This window comes from Canis lupus, chromosome 28 (genome assembly GCF_011100685.1).
Source record: "Canis lupus familiaris isolate Mischka breed German Shepherd chromosome 28, alternate assembly UU_Cfam_GSD_1.0, whole genome shotgun sequence".
Lineage (NCBI taxonomy): Eukaryota > Metazoa > Chordata > Mammalia > Carnivora > Canidae > Canis > Canis lupus.
In genome coordinates, this window is record NC_049249.1 from 8,952,092 (window position 1) to 8,972,841 (window position 20,750).

Consider the following 20,750-nt stretch of genomic DNA (forward strand, 5'->3'; position numbering starts at 1 on the left):
ATCCCAGAACCCAGGGATCACACCCTGAGCCCAAGGCAGACGCTCAACCGCTGAGCCACCCAGGTGCCCCTCATTAGGGAACATTCTAAGGCCAGCTGGTAAAACTCCCGTCCCAGAACAACCAGATAGAAAAGACATTGTTTCATTAAAACATAATGAGGTTGATCTTATGTTAGCACCAGAGAAAGATCATCTGGAGCAAGCTTCTAAGAAAGGTGAGAATATGGCTCATTCAGATGACAATCTTTTCACACCTGGAGAAGGCCTGTGAGGCTCAGAGAAGCGCAGAACCCAAAACAAGAGGGGAGGCCTCGGGAATCTCACCTGGCTTGAGACAGGAAAGAGGACGCATGGGGAAATGACAGAGACACCACACCGCCTTGGAGTCTATAAATTTATTGAGTAAAAACGAATCAATGTCAAACATATTCAGTTCGGTTTGGTTCAAATGTGGCTGATGTCCATCTGCAGCAGAAATGAACTGAGGTAAAGAGAAGACCCAGGGATGCTGGCAAGGGGGCCACTGAACAAAACAATCCTCTGTTAATTGTAAAAGCAGGCGTCACACAGCCAGTGAGTCAGTTAGCAGAGGCAGGGAGACGTGGTGTTTAATGAGCAGGGATAAAACCAGAGTCAGCAAGAACTTTCAAGAGAGGAGAGGGCCAGAGCATTTAGAGATCGAGTTGCAACAGGTGTGGGCCTGCCGGTTCACTTGGGGAACACTGTGACCACGTCGTAGCCTTCAGGGGGTGTGACCCGCTCCCGGGCGTGCTTTTCACAATAGATCTGATCCTCTACGAAGAAGTGGCCCTTCTGTTTCAGATTTGTGCCACAGTCAGTGCACACATAACACTCAGGGTGACGGTGGCGGTCCCGGAGCTTCACGAACACGCCGCTGCAGGGGGGAGGGGGGAGGCAGGAAAGGGCTCCGTTAGTGACAAGCACCTGCGAGAAGCATCATGGCCTTGGGGGCACGGGGTGGGGGTCCTTCCAAGAGGCCCATCCACAAGTGGATCAGGGCCTCAGACCCGGCCTCCAGTCACAAAGCAGCTGCTCACTCCTGGGCTCCACAGACATTGCTCCCGAAGCCCTCCTGCTTCCACGGAGCAGCCCTTATTCTGGCGTCACATCATTCAACCCTTAAGGTTCCAGGGCCAAGGAAAACCTTCACACCTGGCTCTGGACAGAGGGCCTACGTGGCCTCCCTGCTCCATTTTCCAGGCAGGAACTCTTCCCCATCACACCCAAAATGTACAGCATCTGGCACTTTCCACATCAGCATGGTTTACCAAGCCTGCAGGGCCTCCAATGCCTGGGCGAGGCTGATACTCACACAATGCCGGTGCCACATTTGTCACACATGGGCAACTTCTGGGCGTTTCCAATAGACGCAGCCACTTTGGTGACCGGAGCCTTAACACTTCTGAAACCTGATGGCTTGTTGGGATCCCCTATAACAAGGAAAACACTTGGGTTGGCCAGGAAGGGTGGGATTGCACAAATTTCATTTAGCTTTTTCAGAGTCACTTATACTATATTCCAGCAAGTTCCTGGAATCCAACAGACCTGACTCTGCTGCGTGATCCTGAAAAAGTTACATAACCTCTCTGGTCCCCAGATTCCTTTTATATAGAGGAGATTATTTTTCCCTTCACAGTGGCACAAAAAGATTAAAAAATACACAGAAAGCCCTCCCACAGTACCTGGCAAAAAGTCAGCCCTCAAAACACAAATTACATTTCATTCTAATTAGATGCACGCACATACAGATTTGGGAGCTTAAAAATGACTTATACAGTTGGAATAAATAAATAAATTCTCTGATGATCAAAAGACAATGTATTAAAAAAAAATGACAGCGTATTTAGATGCTGAAAGAAACCATATCACAAGAAGTACAAAATCATTACAGTTGAGCATCTACAAGCAGCCAGATAAAACTCCCCTGCTCCACAGTAGAGAAAGCAACCTTCCTGCCATCAGCCTTGTATGCATAAAATAAGCTCCTAGTCGCTGGGTGCTGAACCAAAGCCCAGTCCAGCACGTCTTCAGAGCCCTATATCATGGTAGCTATTAACAACAGCAGGCTATTAAAATTATTGTATTTATTCAGCTGGTTAGCAGTACTGTTGTCAGCTATTTACACGTCTCTGTGACTGGACTGCTAATTCCCGGGACACCAGAACCCTGTTTTATATACTTCATAATACTGCACAGAGCCTAGCATGAGACTGATGAGTGAATAATAGAGGCTAAATGAACAGTAAAATGCCGTGACAGATACTTGAGGGTCCCTACCTTAGTCCAACATACTGTGGCCCCAGAAGCCAGAGAAGTCTCTACACCAGTGGTTCTGAACAGGCATCTGTGAGCATGCCAGGCACCAGGAAAGATTTCCTAAAATTCAGAGACCAGGCTCTTCCCCAACGCTGCAGAAGGCACATCTCCAGGTACAGGGCCTCAGGAGACCCTGCTCTATGGCCCTGGTTAAAACCCACTTCTTCAAACTGAAGCAGCAGTTCTAAAATTCATTCTGTGCATCAGAATGATGTGGAAGGCTGACTCAAGGCCCTGCAGCTTGCTGGGCCTCCCCACCAGTTTCTAATTCAGTGGGCCTGAGGTAGGGTCCATGAATTTGCATTTCTAACAAGTTCTCAGGTGCCACTGATGCTACTGGCCCAGGAAACACATTGAGAACCACTGGACAAGAGCAAGAAAATGGTCTTCTGTATAAGGTGAGGGGGTGAAGAAAGTCATCCTGTAGCTGCAGCCAGGCTGGGCAATCCTGGGGCTGACAAATGAGGGGTCTGGTTCTCTTGTTCTTTTAGAAAATAAGTCCCCATATGTTGACCTAAAATTGATATGAATTCAAATAAGGGGCATTTATAATTAGTTAAGATGGTAAATTGTATATTTTGTCCACAATTACGTATACCGTCCCTACCCTTGCCACACATCCCAGTAGGATCGGTGATTCTCTACTGGGGGTGATTTTGCCCCTCAGGGAAGTTTTGGTTGTCACAACTAGAGAGCAGTGCTTCTGGCCACTGGGTGGAGGCCAGGGGTGCTGCTCAATGTCCTAAAATGCACAGAACAGCCCCACAACAAGGACTTATGTGGCCCCAAATGCCTATAGCACCAAGCTGAGAAACCTTGTTTGGTCCTGTCCCCATGTAGCTTCCAACCTCTGCCTAAAAACAGCAAGGCCCCAAGAGTGACACCTCCCTCTGCTGGGCTCCTGGAATGGGAAGACTCATGGAGCTACGCCCAGCCTTGCCAAACTGGGCCGATCCATAGCCCGATTGGCAGCCCCCATAGAACATGAACAAGAAATGCATCCTGCAGCCCACTGCTGGCTAATGCAAGCTGACAGCTGGCTGGGGATATTTTGATGCCTTATGGAGACTGGTAAGAGGGAATATTTAAAAGCAGCCCATTTTAAATGTCCTATCATGGATGTTGATGGCATGGTCTCTCAGGGTTCCCCCATTAATGCAGGGATGCATCCTGCGCCAAGAAACTGATCGACACAGATGTCCATCTGGAGACACAGGAGAATGGGCAGATGTCAGGAGGCTCCAGAGTTTCCATTGTTTTCAGCCAGAAGCTCTACAGTTAGGCTTAGGCTTGGGGCCCAGTCCCCATCCCGCCTCCCCCCGTCAGGTGCCTTTGGTGCTTTGGTAATCCCCAAGTCCAAGTACGTTTTTGCCTTCCCAAACCTTCCTCCCTTCCTTGGCCACAGTCCCAACTTTGTTACAGACTTTTTTGTGTTGTAATTTTAAAAAATACTGCATTGAAGTATCATTTTTGTCTTGATTATTGAGGTTTTTGGTGACTCCTTAAATTCTATACCCAAGGCAAATGCCTCCCTCTTTGTCACCCTAATCCTGGCTCCCTACAGGGATCTCAGAAAGGCCTGGGTGGCCAACATCATGACTCAGGCATCCCAAACAGTCTCATCCTCATGTGCGGGCTCCTGCTGCTGGAGCCACCCGGGCTGCCTACCCTGGGAAAGAAGGAAATGCAGCATCTCTGTGGCATCTCTGCATACCCAGATGGCTTGGAAGGGAAACTGACTGCCCAGGGAACCAGCTCAGTGAGGTTGTGGTCTCAGATGATGGGGCTGTTTTTCACATAATTCATTTGATCAGCAGAAAATTTACCAGAAAAGCGTTGCATTTGCAAGAGGGCAGGAGAGAAGGAAGGAAGAATATGAGAGCCCAACTTGGTAGGAGAATCCATATCTCTTTTTCAAATAAAGAGAAGTAACTGGACGAAACCGGAGCCAGAGGGCAGCCCCGGTGGCGCAGCGGTTTAGCGCCATGCCACCTGCAGCCCGGGGTGTGATCCTGGAGACCTGGGATCGAGTCCCACGTCGGGCTTCCTGCAAGGAGCCTGTTTCTCCCTCTGCCTGTGTCTCTGCCTCTCTCTCTCTGAATAAATAAATAAATATTTGAAAAAAAAATTAAAAATGACACACACACAAAAAAAAAACGGAGCCAGAGCGTGGTGGTGGTGGGGGGCCACCTGGTTGGCTCAGTCAGTAGAGCATAGACTCTTGATCTCAGGTCATGAGTTTAAGCCCCAGGATAGGTGTAGATATGTTTTTTTAACAAAGAAAGAAAAACAAACAAACTGGGCACAGCTTGAGAAGAGGCAGCTGTGTGCAGGACATAGCCAACCAGCAGCAGTGTGTTCAGCCCCGCAGCTCCACCTGCTGGCTCCATTTTCTTTTCTCACTTATAGACAATACTGCAAACCCAAAGAAATTTCATTTTGTCCTTCTGAACAAGCTTACAGTAAAAATATTAGCCCCCTTTAGACTCCGGGAAGCTACAAAAATTTCCAAATTTCTCTTTTTTCTGTGGAAATTTGCACGTCAAAGCTTTCTGGGAAAAAAAAGTGAAAATGCCTTCAGTAAAGCCCCTTTTTAATCCACTTTTTCTCTATCCACTTCACTGCTCAACCACCTTCCGTTGGTCCACATTATCAAAGAACCCAATTCATGGTCCTTAAGCAGCTGGTGGTCTTCCAGGATGGGACTCCAGGATGTGAGGATTCTCCTGCAGCCCTGGATACCTTGATACTTCCTGAGCATGTCATCTCAGAGCCCCTGGTGCCCACTGTGTTTTCTCAGTCCTTGATGCCTCCTTCTAAGTTTCCTCTTGTTAAAAGTCCCCTTAAATGGACGAACGGATGATAAACAAGATGTGCTATAGGCACATTGTAGAATATTCAGCCTTCAAAAGGAAGGAAATGCTGACACCTGTTACCACATGGATGAGCCTCCAGGACATGATGCTTAGTGAAACAAGCCAGTCATCAAAGGCAAATGCCATAAGATTCTACTCCCAGGAAGTGCCTGAAGTAGTCAAATTCATGGAAACAAAGTAGAATAGTTGTTTCCACAGGCTGGGGGTAGGGGCTCTGAGGAGCTAGTGTTCAATGGGTACAGAACTTCAGTTCTGCAAGACAGAGTTCTGTGGGTGGGCAGTGCTCATGACTGCACAATGGTATGGATGTAACTACTGCCACCAAACTTACACTTAAATATGTTCAAGACAGTCAATCTTATGTTAGCTATAGGTCACCACAATTTAAAGAAAAAAAAAGTATCCTTGTTCCCTGCAAATTTGGCATTTCATCCAGAGCAAGATAAAGTTTGAGAAACCTTGGGCCCTTTCACCTAGTCCAGAGGCTGAATTTCACCCAAAATAAGAAGACCCACGTTTTCGGAGGTTTGTTGGCAAACCCTGCTGCAGCCAAGCCTCCCATGTGGGCCTCACTGACAGTGGGCCTGGCGCTTTCCATGCACCATTTCCCTTAACACTCTAAACTGTCTGTAAAGTAGCCATTTATTAACCTCCCTCCTGGGACATGTGCAGAAATTAGGGCTAAGAGAGATGGGCAGCCTGCTTGGGGTCTCTACGTCACAGGCAGAGACCAGATGCCGGTGCTGCTGGAGCACTGCTGCTTCATGAACCTGAGGCCTTCCTGAAATACGGTAGCCCTCACTGAGTGCTTTGTTACGGACCAGACACTGCTCTGAACTTCGACCATTTCATCTCAAATAAAAATAGGCATTTGCGCTCCTTCCCCGGAGAGCCTTCTGCATGTATGTGATGGATGTATGGACTGGAACTTATACTGTTCTATTCAGTAAAACTTTACTGCAACTACATATTAAGAGATATGGAAGAGACTATAAAATCCATTATCTCCTTTCTTTTTAGCAAAATTTTTATTTTCTTTGGAACAAGAAGATATCCATCCCAAGGAGGAAAGAACTATAATTCCCAGACTCTCCTGCAACTAGATGTGGCCATGTGACCAAATTCTGGTCATGTGAAATGGAATGCTAGTGTGGGACTTCTGGGAAAGAAGCAGCTGGCGTGTCTGAAAGGAGGAATCCCTGCTTAGCTTCTTCCTTCCCAGTGCCTGGATGTGGTCATGATGGCTGGAGCACCAGCTGCCAACCAGGGCCGTGAGATAATTTTGAGAATGGAAGCCATGGGTTTGGTAGATGGAGAACAAGATGGAATGAGTTCAGATCTTGATGAGCATGGAACTGCCATATCAGGGCAGCTTGGTGAGTCTGGGCTTTAGGTCCTTCTCTACGATATGAGGGCATTTGACTAGATGTGTTCTGCACTGTCTATGTCTGAGTTTGGGCTAGAATGGACTGACTTTTCCTCCCTTAATTGAAGGGTTTTGCACCCACTGAATCAGAGTAGAATAAGTTGTGGTTTCTCATGTTTGATAAAACTGTCATCCTCCAGGGTTGGTCCCGAAATCACTTGACAGCCCTAATACTGGAACTTAATACAGACTATGACTCATTCCTTCCAAAATGCACAGGTACAACAAGCAAAGGGGGGAAATTGCTGGTAAAACAATATCCGTTCAGCATAAAAAGAGAACTTTTCCTGTAACTTCCTGTGCTTATAAATTGCCAATTTTTCTAAGGTACACCCACCCAAGTGGGGAGGAAGCCTGGGTCTGGGTTTGTTCAGTAGGGAACTCTCAGCTCATGAAGAACTCCCAGGAAGCCAAACCTGGAGCTGGGGGTCAGGGAGAAGGAGGTTCCTCTGGCAGGGGGTGCTGGGCTGTGGCTCCCACTGGCGGCTCAGAGCAAGCAAGTTGCTCCTTTCCTTGGGGCGGGGTGAAGCAGGTTTCACTGCACGCCTTGGGAAAGGGGGAGAGAACAGGGAAGGGAGGCCTCTGGGGAAGCACCTGAGCCTCAGGGAAGGCCAGAGACACGGGGGGGAGGGTGGTGCTGTGGGCCATGCAGAGCCGTACATCAGAGTGCACACTTGGGACAAGCTGAGGCTGGCCTAGTGCCTCTTGACAAGGTCTGAAAACAAAATCAGAGGCATGAAGCACCTCCTGCGTGCTGGTCACGCTGGCAGGTGTTGGTGCTGTGCAGGACCTGGATCCTCATGCCAACTTTAGAGGACAGTACTTCTGCCCCTGACTGACCAAAGAGAAAACAGGCCCAGAAAGGTCACACAAGGAGGATGTGGCCAAAATGGGGGTTCTCTGGCTCTCATCAGTCCATCTACCCAAGAGCAAGAACAAATGCACCACCCAGCAGCTTCACTGTGTTGCTGATTCCTTTTCGTTCTGCTTGCCACGGCCACGGCCTTCGCCCAGTCACACACATCAGCCACCACAGAATCATGGGGTATGGGCTCAAATCAAACCAATGGACAACAGACAGACGAACAGAATCCCACCATAGGCAAGCTCACCCTGATGTCAGCCTCCTAAACTCATGTAATAGGAAACAGCTGGCCAGGTGTATTTGGAAGCTCATGCTCTCTCTCTCTCTCTCTCTCTCTCTCTCTCTCAGAGCCTTTAGCATTTTAAAAGCCATGCTTTCCAACATGCTTCTTCCACCCACTCAGGACTGTATTCACCTTTGTTTCAGCTACGAATGACCCTGACCTGGGTCTTGCCCAAGTCTCTGACCTCATGCATGCATGCAGGGCTGATTACCTTTCTCCTCAGACTCTAAGATTTCCTGCAATACCAGGAATGAAGTGGATTGCTTGGGGGGCTCATTTAACTCCTGTTTCTCTTGAAGCATCTTGTAAACTTCAGATTCTTTGTCGATGACAAGTCCACTTGGAGGCTGAGAATGGTCTAAGCTGTAAAGAATGTTTGGAAATTCATTAGGACATGTCAGAAGTTAGAAAAATTTCACCCCCTTCCATGAAGACACCCCTGAATCAAAGGGGGGGCTAGAAATGATCCCATTGGACAAAGCCCTCTCTGAACGTAGCCACAGACCGCCTGCCACTATTATGAGGTGTCCGTAGTCTGGGCTGGCTGTTGCTTCAATGTAGTAAGAGGCCATTTTCCCCAAATAGTTTCAGTAATTTGATTACTTTTTGGCCTAATCCCATGGAATGGGAATGCTGTGCTTCTTTCTTAATTACATAAACAACATTACGTCAAAAGAAGATTTAGAAGAGGAAAAATGTTAGCCACAACCTGACCACTAAAAGTTCGGCTGGGTCCCCTCGGTATGGGCCGCACGCATTCTTCTCACGGAGCAGAAATCAGTGTTCTTTCTTCCTGATGATATCAACGTGTTTCGACGTGATACCAGTGGGTTTCTATCTCCACAAACTCTCACAGAAACTCTCTGGGCACCTCACCGACAACTCAGAGAGCAGCTCCCAGGGTGGCGGCAAGGATGAAAAACACAAGTGCCCGGAAGCAGTAAGTGCTGTCCGATGGAAGGGAGGGGCCGAGGCCTGAGCTCAAGACCCCAGGCCAGGACAAGGCAGGCCGAGCGAGGGCCACTTGCCCCCAGAGCCCATTTTCCAGGCCACGGGCCTCTGCTGCGTGCTCTCAGAAGGGGTAAAAGGGAAGGAGACTCCAGTCAACTACTTGCACAGTGTGTCCTGAACCCCCCGGGGCTCAGCACCACCACCTCCACCACGTGGCCAAGCTGCTACTGCTGACCAGCACAACGGACCACCTTTGTCACCTGTCCCTGAGCTGCCATTCTTAGCGCCGAGACAGTCTTATTTCCAAACAGTGATCTATTAAACACAAGAATTGCACAGTGTCGTGATGGGCTTCCAAGGGTTCTCATCTGACTTAGAATCAAATACTTACAGTTTTAATAACAAAATGCAAGTTTAATCAATTTCATCTCCTTTGGAGTAAATACTCATTACAGAATGTAGAAAGGCCCTGAAGAATGTGGCTCTGCTTCCCTCTCCAAACACATGGCCTGCCAGCCCTTGCTTGCTTGGCTCTAGTCACATCAACCTCTGTGCTGTTTCCAGAACACAGGCAGCCTCAGAGCCTCTGCACTTACTGCTCCTTGTGCTTGGAGGGCTCTCTCTCCAGATTGCCCCAGGGCAGCCGCATTCCCCTCCCCATCTCTGTTCAGATGTCCCTCCTCAGAGAGGCCCCCCCTTCCCATCCCACCCCTGCCCTCACTCTATGGCACCTTCCCCTGTTGTCTCTCACCCCTGTCCCACTGACTCTACATGCATCTGACGGTTTCTTCACTGCCTTTCTCCCTTCAGACAGTGAGCCCCATGAGGACAGGTCTTGGTCTGTCTTGTTCACCAGCACAGTCCCATTCCTGGATCAGTGCCTGGCACAGGACCAGGGCTTAGCAGGTACGAGGGGAGTGAAGGGAAAAGGCCAAATATATCAATTTGCTCCACCCTATCCCTACTCCTATGGCATCACAGGGGAGCCTATAGGGCAGCAGGACCTCCTAGGGGTATGCCGGGGCTGGAGGGTAGGGTGGTGGGGATTGGCAGCCCGGCCTCCTGGGCCCAGATCCCTCCTGCTTCTCAGCCTCAGCTGCTTTTTCAGAAGCTGCCACTCTCTAGGGAAGAGAAACAGTAGGCCTGATGGGGCCAAAGAGCAAACGTCAGGGGGCGATGCAGTGTACCGATGCAGATGCAGATGGTAGGTTTGTGCCCAAGCACATGGTAATCTGTGGGCAACAGAGCTCTGTGCTGCCCAGCCCGCCAGGCCACCTCCCAGGTTTAAGGAGCAGGAGGCAGCGGCCCCAGCAGTCTTCCTCAGCAAGCCTAACTACTCTGTCTTTGGAGCTGAAGCCACTTTTACAAGTGCAAGTGAATTACGCCACTGACATTTACTCACTCGCTGCCCACCCACCCGCCCATTGTGTCATTTGTTCACGTTCCCTTTTAAAAAGAAAACAGGTATATGGATAATTATAGAGATAATTCTCCTCAGGTTACTTCTCCTTCTCTCTCTCTCTCTCTCTCTCTCTGTCTCTCTCTCTGTCTCTTTCCCGGTCAGCCTCCCTGGGAGACTTGGGGTACTCAGGTCCCAGCTGGAAGCAGAGTCAGCTGCATCAGTGAAAGCTCAAAGAGTGAAAATGCTATGCTGCTGCCAGGGAAGGTCAGATGGAAGTAGGGAGACTCATCAGCGGGTCACTCATGCTGGCTGCGGTGGGGGGAAGGGAAGCCAGCCACCAGCCCCATCCACTGCTGCTGGTTGGTCCCTGCCTTTGTCTCTCTCCCTCCTACCCACAGGGGCCTGTGGGAGCCCCCCCTCCCCCAGGCAGGTGATGGGCCACCTGGACGAGCGGTCTGAGGTGGACTCGAGTAGAGTCCAGTGTCCCCACTCTGCCTCTGAGACACATGAGGTTACTCGAGGCTACTCCTCAGCGCTGGACGGGGGAGAGGTCTGGCTGCCCACGTGGCCCCCACCGCCGTCGCTGGGGCTGAGTGGTAGCCTTGTTACTGCTCAGTGGTGGGCCGGGTCCTCTCTTCCTACCAGGCTTTTTCTTTTTCAAGATTTTATTTATTTATTCATGAGAGACACAAAGAGAGAGGGAGAGGCAGAGACACAGGCAGAGGGAGGAGCAGGCTCCATGGGCAGCCCGGGTGGCTCAGCAGTTTAGCGCCGCCTTCAGCCCAGGTTGTGATCCTGGAGACCCGGGATCGAGTCCCGCGTCGGGGTCCCTGCATGGAGCCTGCTTCTCCCTCTGCTTGTGTCTCTGCCTCTCTCTCTCTCTCTGTGTCTCTCATGAATAAATAAATAAAATCTTTTTAAAAAGCTTTAAAAAAAAAAAAAAAAAAAAAGCAGGCTCCATGCAGGGAGCCCAACATGAGGCTCGATCTCAGGTCCCCAGGATCAGATCCAGGGCTAAAGGCAACGCTAAACCGCTGAGCCACCAGGGCTGCCCAGGCCACCAGGATTTTTCCGTCTCGGCTGCATAGGGCTGAAACTTGGGCCTTTTCCGATGCCACCCTGGCAGGTCCTCATGATCCTGGTCACAGCCTGGTGAGGGTGGAAGTCTGGACGGCCTGCTTGTCTTAGTTGGGATTTATAGACACATCATCGAGTTGCTGCACAGGTGCTGGCTCAAGTTTTAGAAAAATTAAAGAGCCCCTCCCATCTCCATTCTGGCCACCTCATTGTTTCGACGGAATGGATTTTCATCCCAGGGTTGTTGTGTGGATCCTGTCCCAGAGCCAGGAGTCTGAGTCACCCAGGCATCCTGGAGCTGTCTGTCTTTTGAAGGAGTTTTGTTTGATTAAAAGCTTGTATCTTATTAAATGGTGAAGACTGGGGATGCCTGGGTGGCTCAGTGGTTGAGCATCTGCCTTTAGCTCCGGTTGTGATCCCTGAGGTCCCGGGATCAAGTCTCATGTCAGGCATCCCTTGAGGAGCCTGCTTCCCCCTCTGCCTCTCTCTTTGTGTCTCTCATGAATAAATAAAATCTTTTTTAAAAATGGTGAAGACTGAGTTCAGAAGAATGTGGTAACTTTCAGTGACCCCCTCTCCTTTTTTCCTGGTGACTCAATCACATCCATTATATTTTTGAACCCTTATCACTAGAATCCTTTCTTCCATTGTTCTCACCATATGTGAAAAATGAGAATGATTTTCTTTTTCCTCCATTTCTTAGGCATGTTTTGTTCTGGAATTACTTTTTAACATATTCAGGATATTATTTTTATTTTTGTTTTGTTTTTAAAGAAGATATTGATTTTTTTTAATCCCAGTATATTTAAGTGTCCCCTTAATCCCCATCACTTGTTTCCCCCATCCTCTCACTCCCCCACCTCCTCCCCTCTGGTAACCATCAGTTCCTTCTAAGTTATGAGTTTTTTGGTTTGTCCTTTTTATTCTTTGTTTTGTTAATGATACTATTTTTTTAAAAGATTTTTTTTTATTTATTCACGAGAGAGAGAGAAAGAGAGAGAGAGGGAGGCAGAGACACAGGCAGAGGGAGAAGCAGGCTCCATGCAGGGAGCCTGACGTGGGACTTGATCCTGGGTCTCCAGGATCAGGTCCTGGGCTGAAGGTGGCGCCACACCACTGAGCCACCCAGGTTGCCCAAGGAATGGATATTGAATGTGCTTTATAAATTGTCAAATGGTAGAGTAATATAATCAGTACTTCAAAATAAATAGTAAATTGTTTTCCTTTTTTTTTTTAATCACAGAAACATATTATAGGATTATTTGTTGGAAGAGTACATGATGACCTTGTGGTTTGAGTTTTGTCATTTTTAGTGTTCCCCTGGTGGCTTCCAGACATAACAACATACACCAAAGAAGGGGAAGAATTCTCCCAAGAACATTCCAGGGTCTGATCTTGATTTTAAAATAGTTCTAAGTGTAATAGGAAAAATGATTTATCAAAAAGAATGTAATATGTTTACATAGGGCAAGCTCAGAACTCAGGACCCACAGAGAGAGACATACAAATCAAATAACAGGGCTGAACAGGTGGTCCAAGAGGAAGACCATGGCCCTTGGTGGAGACCGCTCGTCCAGGTGGCCCATCACCTGCCTGGGGGAGGGGGGGCTCCCACAGGCCCCTGTGGGTAGGAGGGAGAGAGACAAAGGCAGGGACCAACCAGCAGCAGTGGATGGGGCTGGTGGCTGGCTTCCCTTCCCCCCACCGCAGCCAGCATGAGTGACCCGCTGATGAGTCTCCCTACTTCCATCTGACCTTCCCTGGCAGCAGCATAGCATTTTCACTCTTTGAGCTTTCACTGATGCAGCTGACTCTGCTTCCAGCTGGGACCTGAGTACCCCAAGTCTCCCAGGGAGGCTGACCGGGAAAGAGACAGAGAGAGAGACAGAGAGAGAGACAGAGAGAGAGAGAGAGAGAGAAGGAGAAGTAACCTGAGGAGAATTATCTCTATAATTATCCATATACCTGTTTTCTTTTTAAAAGGGAACGTGAACAAATGACACAATGGGCGGGTGGGTGGGCAGCGAGTGAGTAAATGTCAGTGGCGTAATTCACTTGCACTTGTAAAAGTGGCTTCAGCTCCAAAGACAGAGTAGTTAGGCTTGCTGAGGAAGACTGCTGGGGCCGCTGCCTCCTGCTCCTTAAACCTGGGAGGTGGCCTGGCGGGCTGGGCAGCACAGAGCTCTGTTGCCCACAGATTACCATGTGCTTGGGCACAAACCTACCATCTGCATCTGCATCGGTACACTGCATCGCCCCCTGACGTTTGCTCTTTGGCCCCATCAGGCCTACTGTTTCTCTTCCCTAGAGAGTGGCAGCTTCTGAAAAAGCAGCTGAGGCTGAGAAGCTACAACTGAAACAAGATATTCAAAAAAGGACTAGAAGATATGCCGATGACAAATAAACACATGAAGATGTTTGACATCTTTACCTACTAGGGAAGTGCAAATGAAAACCACAATAAGGGATCCCTGGGTGGCGCAGTGGTTTGGCGCCTGCCTTTGGCCCAGGGCGCGATCCTGGAGACCCGGGATCGAATCCCACGTCGGGCTCCCGGTGCATGGAGCCTGCTTCTCCCTCTGCCTATGTCTCTGCCTCTCTCTCTCTCTGTGTGACTATCATAAATAAATAAAAATTAAAAAAAAAAAGAAAAAGAAAACCAAAATAAGATAATTACTATACTCCTATTCAAGAATGGTTAAAATAAAAAATAGTGACAACACCAAATGTTAGAGAGGATATGGAAAAACTTGATTATGCAGACACTGTGGTAGGAATGTAAAATGGTACACTCTGCAAAACAGTTTAGCAGTTTTACAAAATTGAACATGTAACTATCTTATGACCCAGCAATTGCACTCCTGGGCACTTATCCCAAAGAGATAAAAATTTATGGTTGCACAAAAACCTATTCATAAATGTTTATAGCAGCTTTATTTATAAAAGCTGAAAACAAGACACAATCCAGATGTCTTTCAGTGGGTGAATGGTTAAACAAACTGTGGTACATCCATACCGTGGAATAAAGACAAATGGGGATAGAACAGCTAGACAGAAGATCAATAAGGAAACACAGGTATTGAACCACACTGCAGATCAATTGGATCTAACGGACATATAGAACACTATACCTCAGAACAGCAGAGTATACATTCTTCTCAAGTGCATATGGAGTATTCTCCAAGACAGATTACATGTTAGGCCACAAAAGAATCCTAAATTTATGAAGACTAAAATCACCAAGTATCTTTTCTGGCCATAATGGAATGAAGCAAAAAATCAACAGCAGAAAGAAAACTGGAAAATTCACAAAAATTAGAAATTAAACAATGCACTCCTGAACAAACAATGGGACAAAGAAGGAATCACAAGGGAAATTACAAAATATTTTGACACCAATAAAAATGAAAAAAACAACATACTAAGACTTACGGGATGTGGCAAAAGCAAAGAGGGGACTTTATAGCAATAAATACCTAATTAAAAAAGAAGAGAGATCTCAAATAAGCAAATTTTATACCTCAAGGGAAAAGAAAAAGAAGAACTACATCGAAAGTTAGCAGAAGGAAGAAAGTAATAAAGATCAGAGCAGAATGGGGATCCCTGGGTGGCTCAGGAGTTTAGCGCCTGCCTTTGGCCCAGGGCATGATCCTGGAGTCCCGGGATTGAGTCCCACTTCAGGCTCCCTGCATGAGGCCTGCTTCTCCCTCTGCCTCTGTCTCTGCCGCTCTCTGTCTCTCATGAATAAATAAATAAAATCTTAAAAAAAAAAAAAAGATCAGAGCAGAAATAAAATAGTGAAGAGAAAAATAATAGGAAACCATCAACAAAACTAAGAGTTTTTTTTCAAGATCAACAAAATTGATTAACTCTTAGCTAGACTAAGAAAAAGAGGGAAGACCCAAATAACAAAAAACAGAAATGAAAGAAGAGACATTATAGTGGAGATGACAGAAATAAAAAGAGTCAAAAGAGATTATTATGAACAATATACACAAATCGGATAATCTAGAAGAAACAGATCAATCCCTAGAAACACACAACCTGCCAAAATCAAATTATGAAAGAAAAAAATCTGAACAGACCTATAATAATTAACAAGATTGACTCAGTAATCAAAAGTCTCCCAACAACAACAACAACAACAACAACAACAACAACACCAGGACCAGATGGCTTTATTGGAGAATTCTACCAAACAATTAAAGAAGAACTGACACCAGGGCACCTGGGTGGCTCAGTCAGTTGGGTGTCTGACTCTTCATTTCAGCTCAGGTCATGATCTTAGGGTTGTGGGATTGAGCCCTGTGTCAGGCTCCCCATTCAGTGGGGAATCTGCTTGGGATTCTCTCTCTTCCTCCTCCCTCTCCCTCTGCCTCTCCCTTCCCCATGCTCATTCATGCTCCCTCTCTCTCCCCCGTCAAAAAATCTTTAAAAAGGAATTGACACCAATCCTTCTCAAAGTCTTCAAAATAACAGAAGAGGAGGGAATACTTTCAAACTCATTCTAAGAGGCTAACATTACCCTGATAACAAAACCAGGCAAAGATACCACAGGAATATAAAACTACAGACCAGTATCTCTAATAGTATTGATGCAAAAATCCTCAGCAAATGGAATCCAACATCACATTAAAATGATTATACACCATGACTAAGTAGGATTTATTCCTAGAATGCAAAGATGACTCAAGATAAAAAAAAATCAATTAATGTAATACACTTCATTAGCAGAATGGAAGATAAAAACCACAAGATCATCTCAGTTAATCAAGAAAACACATCCCACAAAATTCAACACACTCTCATGATAAAAACCCTAAGCAAATCAGGAATAGAAGGAAATTATTTCAACATAATAAAGGTCATGCATGACAAGACCACAGCTAACATCATACTTAACAGTGAAAATCTGAAAGCTTTCCCTCTAGGCTCAGGAAAAAGACAAGGATCACTCTCATTACTTCTGTTCAACATAGTATTGAAATCCTAGCCTATGCAATTAGGCAAGAAACGGAATAAAAATCATCGAAATTGGAAAAGAAGAAGTAAATTTATCTCTGTTTACAGATGGCATGATCTTATATGTGGAAAATCCTAAAGATCCACAAACAAAACAATTGTTAGAATAAAGGGATTCAGCAAAGCTGCAGAATCAATTCTGATATCAACACATGAAAATCAATTGTGTTTCTATATATTGACAATGAACAATCCACAAAGAAAATTATGAAAACAATCCCATTTACTTTTTTTTTTAACAATCCCATTTACAATAGCATCAAATGAGTAAAATCTGTGAGAATAAACTTAACCAAGGAGATGAAAAATCTGTACAATGAAAACTAAAAAACACTAATGAAATAAATTAAAGAGACACAAATAAATGGAAAGACATCCATGTTTATAGACTGGAAGAAATAATAATGTTAAAATATATATATTACTGAAAGCATCTCCAGAGTCAATGCTATCCCTATCAAAAACTCAATGGTGCTTTTTGCAGAAATAGAAAAAAGCATCCTAAAATTCATATGACATCTCTAAAGGACCCCAAATAGCCAAAACAATCTTGAGAAAGCAAAGCAAAACTAGGGATATCATATTTTCTAATGTCAAGACATATTACAAAGCTATAGTAACCAAAATGGTGTGGTACCTGCATAAAGACAGGCATATAGACCATGGAAGAAAATACAGAGCCCAGAAAAAAACCTGGTAAATATAGTCAAATGACCTTTGAAAAGGATGCCAAAAATACACAATGCAGAAAGGATAGTCTCTTCACAAAATGGTGTTGAGAAAACTGGGTATCTGTATATAAAATAATGAAAATGGACATTTATCTCATCAGATACAAAAATCAATTAAAATATGGATTAAAGACTTACTATAAGACCTGAAACCATAAAAATGCTAGAAAAAAACAGAGGTAAAGCTTTGTGACATCAGTCTTGGTAATGATTTCTTGAACATGATACCAAAGGCACAGGCAATAAAATCAAAATTAGACAAATGGGAGTATATCAAACTAAAAAGCTTCTACATAGCAAAAGAAACAACAGGGTAAAGAGGCAATCTATGGAATAGGAAAAAATATTTACAAACATATATTTGATAAGGGGTTAATATTCAGAGTATATAAAGAATTCCTACAACTTCAGGACAAAAAAAAAAAAACAAAAAAACAAAAAAACAACCAAATCCAAATAACCTGATTTTAAAAATGGACAAAGGACTTGGACAGACATTTTTCCAAAAAGACACAACTTGGCCAGCAACCATATGAAAGGATATAGAACACCTGTGACAAATAAATAAATAATCCCCAAACCAAAACAAAATACCAATAAACCACAAATGTTGGTGAGGATGAAGAAATTGGAACCCAGTGTACTGTTGGTAGGAATGTAAAATAGCACAGTGCTATAGAAAACACTATGTTGGGTTTTTTTTTTTTTAAGATTTTATCTATTTATTCGTAGAGACACACACACACACACAGAGAAGCAGGTTCCATGCAGGGAGCCCGACGTGGGACTCCAGGATCACACCCCAGGCTGCAGGTGGCGCTAAACCTCTGCGCCATGGGGGCTGCCCTATATATAGAAAACACTATGAAGGTTCTTCAAAAAATAAAAAATAAAGTTACTATGTGATCCAGCAATCCCATTTTTGGTATCTACACAGAATAATTTAAGTCAGGATCTCAAAAAGATATTTGCACACTCATGTTCAACGCAGTATTAGTCACAATACCTGAGGTGTGGAAGCAGCCTACCTGTCCACTGACAGATGAAAGGATAAAGAAAATGTGGTACATACAGAGGATGGAATATTGCTGAGCCTTAAAAAAAATATCTTGTCACATGCTGCAATGTGGATGAACCTCGATGACATTATGCCAAGAGAAATAAACCCTTCACAACACACCAAATACCATATGATTCTACCTATATGAGGTACCTAAAGTGGTCACTCTTACTAGCAGAGTGGAAGGGGTGCCTAGGTGCCTCAGTTAGCATCAGACTCTTGATTTCAGCTCAGGTCATGATCTCAGGGTTGTGAGATGGAGCCCACACTGTGCTCCTCCCTGGGTAAGGAGCCTCCTTAAGATTCTCTCTCCCTCTCCCTCTGCCCCCTCCCTTAAGAAAAAAAAAAAAAGAGGGGAAGGGCAAAGGGGAGCTGTTCAGTGGATACAAAATTTCTGTTTTGCAAGATGAAAAAGTTCTAGAGATCTGTTGCATAATGATGTGCATATAGTTACCAGTCCTGTACACTTAAAAATGGTTAAGATGGGGCACCTGGGTGGCTCAGGGGGTTAAATGTCTGCCTTCGGCTCAGGTCATGATCCCAGGGTCCTGGGATGGAATCCCGAATTGGGCTCCCTGTTCAGCAGGAGTCTGCTTCTCTCTCTCCCCCCCTCCCCATTTGTGTTCTCTCTTTCTCTCTAGCTCTCTCTCTCTCTAATAAATAAAATCTTTAAGAAAATAAAAATAAATAAAAATGGTTAAGATCACATATTTTATGTTAAGTATTTTTTACCACAATGAAAAATATCCTTAGAACAGGAAAAAGAGGGAACTATTGGTACATGAAACAATCTGAATAAATCAAACAAATTTCCAGTGGATTATGCTGAGTAAAAAAAAAGCCAATTCCAAAAGGTCAACTCTTATATGATTCCATTAATAGGACATTCTTGAAATAACAAAATTATAGAAATGAGGAGCAAATTAGTGGCTGCCAGGGGTTAAGGTGGGTGCGAGGATGGGGAGAGTTGGGTGTGGCTATAAAAGGACAACATGAGGGCCCCTGTGGTGAAGGAAATCTCTGTCTTGGCCTTACTGACCTCAGTATTCTGCTTTTGATATTGTGCTATAATTTTCAAGGTGGTACCATGAGCAAAGGGCATGGGGGACCTCTATTATTTCCTACAGCTGCACGTAAATCTACAATTACTTTAAAATAAAAAGTTTAGGGCGTCTGGGTGGCTCAGTCAGTTAAGTGTCTGCCTTCGGCTCAGGTCATGATCCCGGGGGTCCTGGGATGGAGCCCCATGTGAGAGCTCCCTGCTCAGTGAAGAGCCTGCTTCTCCTTCTGCTTCTCCCCCTGCTTATGCTCTCTTGCTCTCTGTCAAATAAATAAATAAAAATCTTTTTAAAGTTTAATTAAGCTTAAGAAATCTTTTCCCCACACGAGGGACATTAAGTGCTAACTGGAAATAATGGAGAGATTTTGGTCCTTGATTGTTAGGTCAGCGGGGATGAAGGATGCAGGCTGACTCAGAAAACCTCTTCATGTTGGAGGTGCCTCAACACGGTTACCCCATTGTTCACCAAAACACACAGCACTGAGAAACCCTAGCTAATCCTTTTTGGGAAAGGAGCCTAGCTAGAAGTCTCCCTAAATTTCAGTCTTCAAAGGCCTAGATGAGGGACCTGTAATAAGAAACCAGAGGAGTGATTATGGGCACCAGGAGAGGAGGGAGGAACACCCAGACTCCAGAGCCAGTTCTCTGGGGGCCGTGAGCAAGTTTAGCTAGGGGGTAAACAGTCACCATCATGATGGAGATTTTCTTCTGATCCAGCTCTGAATGAGTCAGGGTTAATATAATCTCTCTGGTATCATTTGAATGGAGAACAATGCATCCCTTTATTCCCACTGCACCTGCTTAGCAGTATGCCTCCTGAGTATATGGGGGAGGGGGGAGGGTTCAGCCTGAGAACACAAGCCGGAAGAGCTGGTATCCTTGGACTACTGTGTTGGTGAAGGGAGCCCACTCTTTCCACGCGAGGCCACCACTCCATCAGGAAGGCGATAGACTGTGCTGGTTAGCTGGACTTAAGCTACGATGCTGAAAAGAAGGCAGTCTACCATAAGTCATAGCAAAATCTTCCCCAGAACATTAATCTACGTGCTTCTAGCCTTCCAGAGCCCCCAGTACTCAGAAGTGATGGGTATGGAGTCCTCACAGGCAGTGAAATCAGTAATAACCGGCATTCACTGAGCACCTGCCAGAGGCCAGGGGCTGTGCTGGGTGCTTTTTTTGCACACCTCACTGCATTCCTTAAATGACCTGCTGATGAGGTAGAAAGTATTAGGTGTATGTCAGAGATGGGGAGGCTGAGTCTCAGAGAAGTTACATGGTCTGCTCCAGGTCTGAGGCCTACCCGGAATTCACCTGCCCTCTGTCTACGAAGCCTGTCCCTTTAGGATAGTATAAAGCAGCATCACATCTACAAGGAAATCCAGGCCCTGAATTATCAGAAAATGACTAGAGCCCTTAAAGTCAGTTAGTTCAAAGAGGTCAGAGGGCAGGTAAAAGCTTTCGGCTGACCAGAGCAATATTTCCTCCAGCCACGTGGTACACAGTAGGTACTCAATAGATGATTGTTAAGCTGAACTGCCCCCAAGGCCCTCCCACTCAGCTGTGTGTGTGTGTGTGTGTGCGCGCGCACGCGCGAGCGTGCCCGCGCGCTGGGAGGACAGGCGACAGATGGTGCCCTCTTGCCTGCCATCCCAGTTTAATT

General features: G+C 45.8%; 1 protein-coding gene across 3 annotated transcripts in view; it reads right to left on the bottom strand.

Moving 5' to 3' along the window:
- Positions 1–380: 380 nt before the first annotated feature.
- PDLIM1 (PDZ and LIM domain 1) overlaps positions 381–20,750 on the bottom strand; it is a 47,033-nt gene continuing 26,663 nt past the window's right edge. For all 3 annotated transcript variants that reach the window (XM_038578241.1, XM_038578243.1, XM_038578242.1), the window contains exons 5-7: positions 7,999–8,150; positions 1,334–1,451; positions 381–895 (exon numbers count right to left, since the gene is read on the bottom strand). In XM_038578241.1, the coding sequence (XP_038434169.1) occupies positions 709–895; positions 1,334–1,451; positions 7,999–8,150 (457 nt within the window). In that variant the 3' untranslated portion in view covers positions 381–708. The remainder of the gene's footprint in view (positions 896–1,333; positions 1,452–7,998; positions 8,151–20,750) is intronic.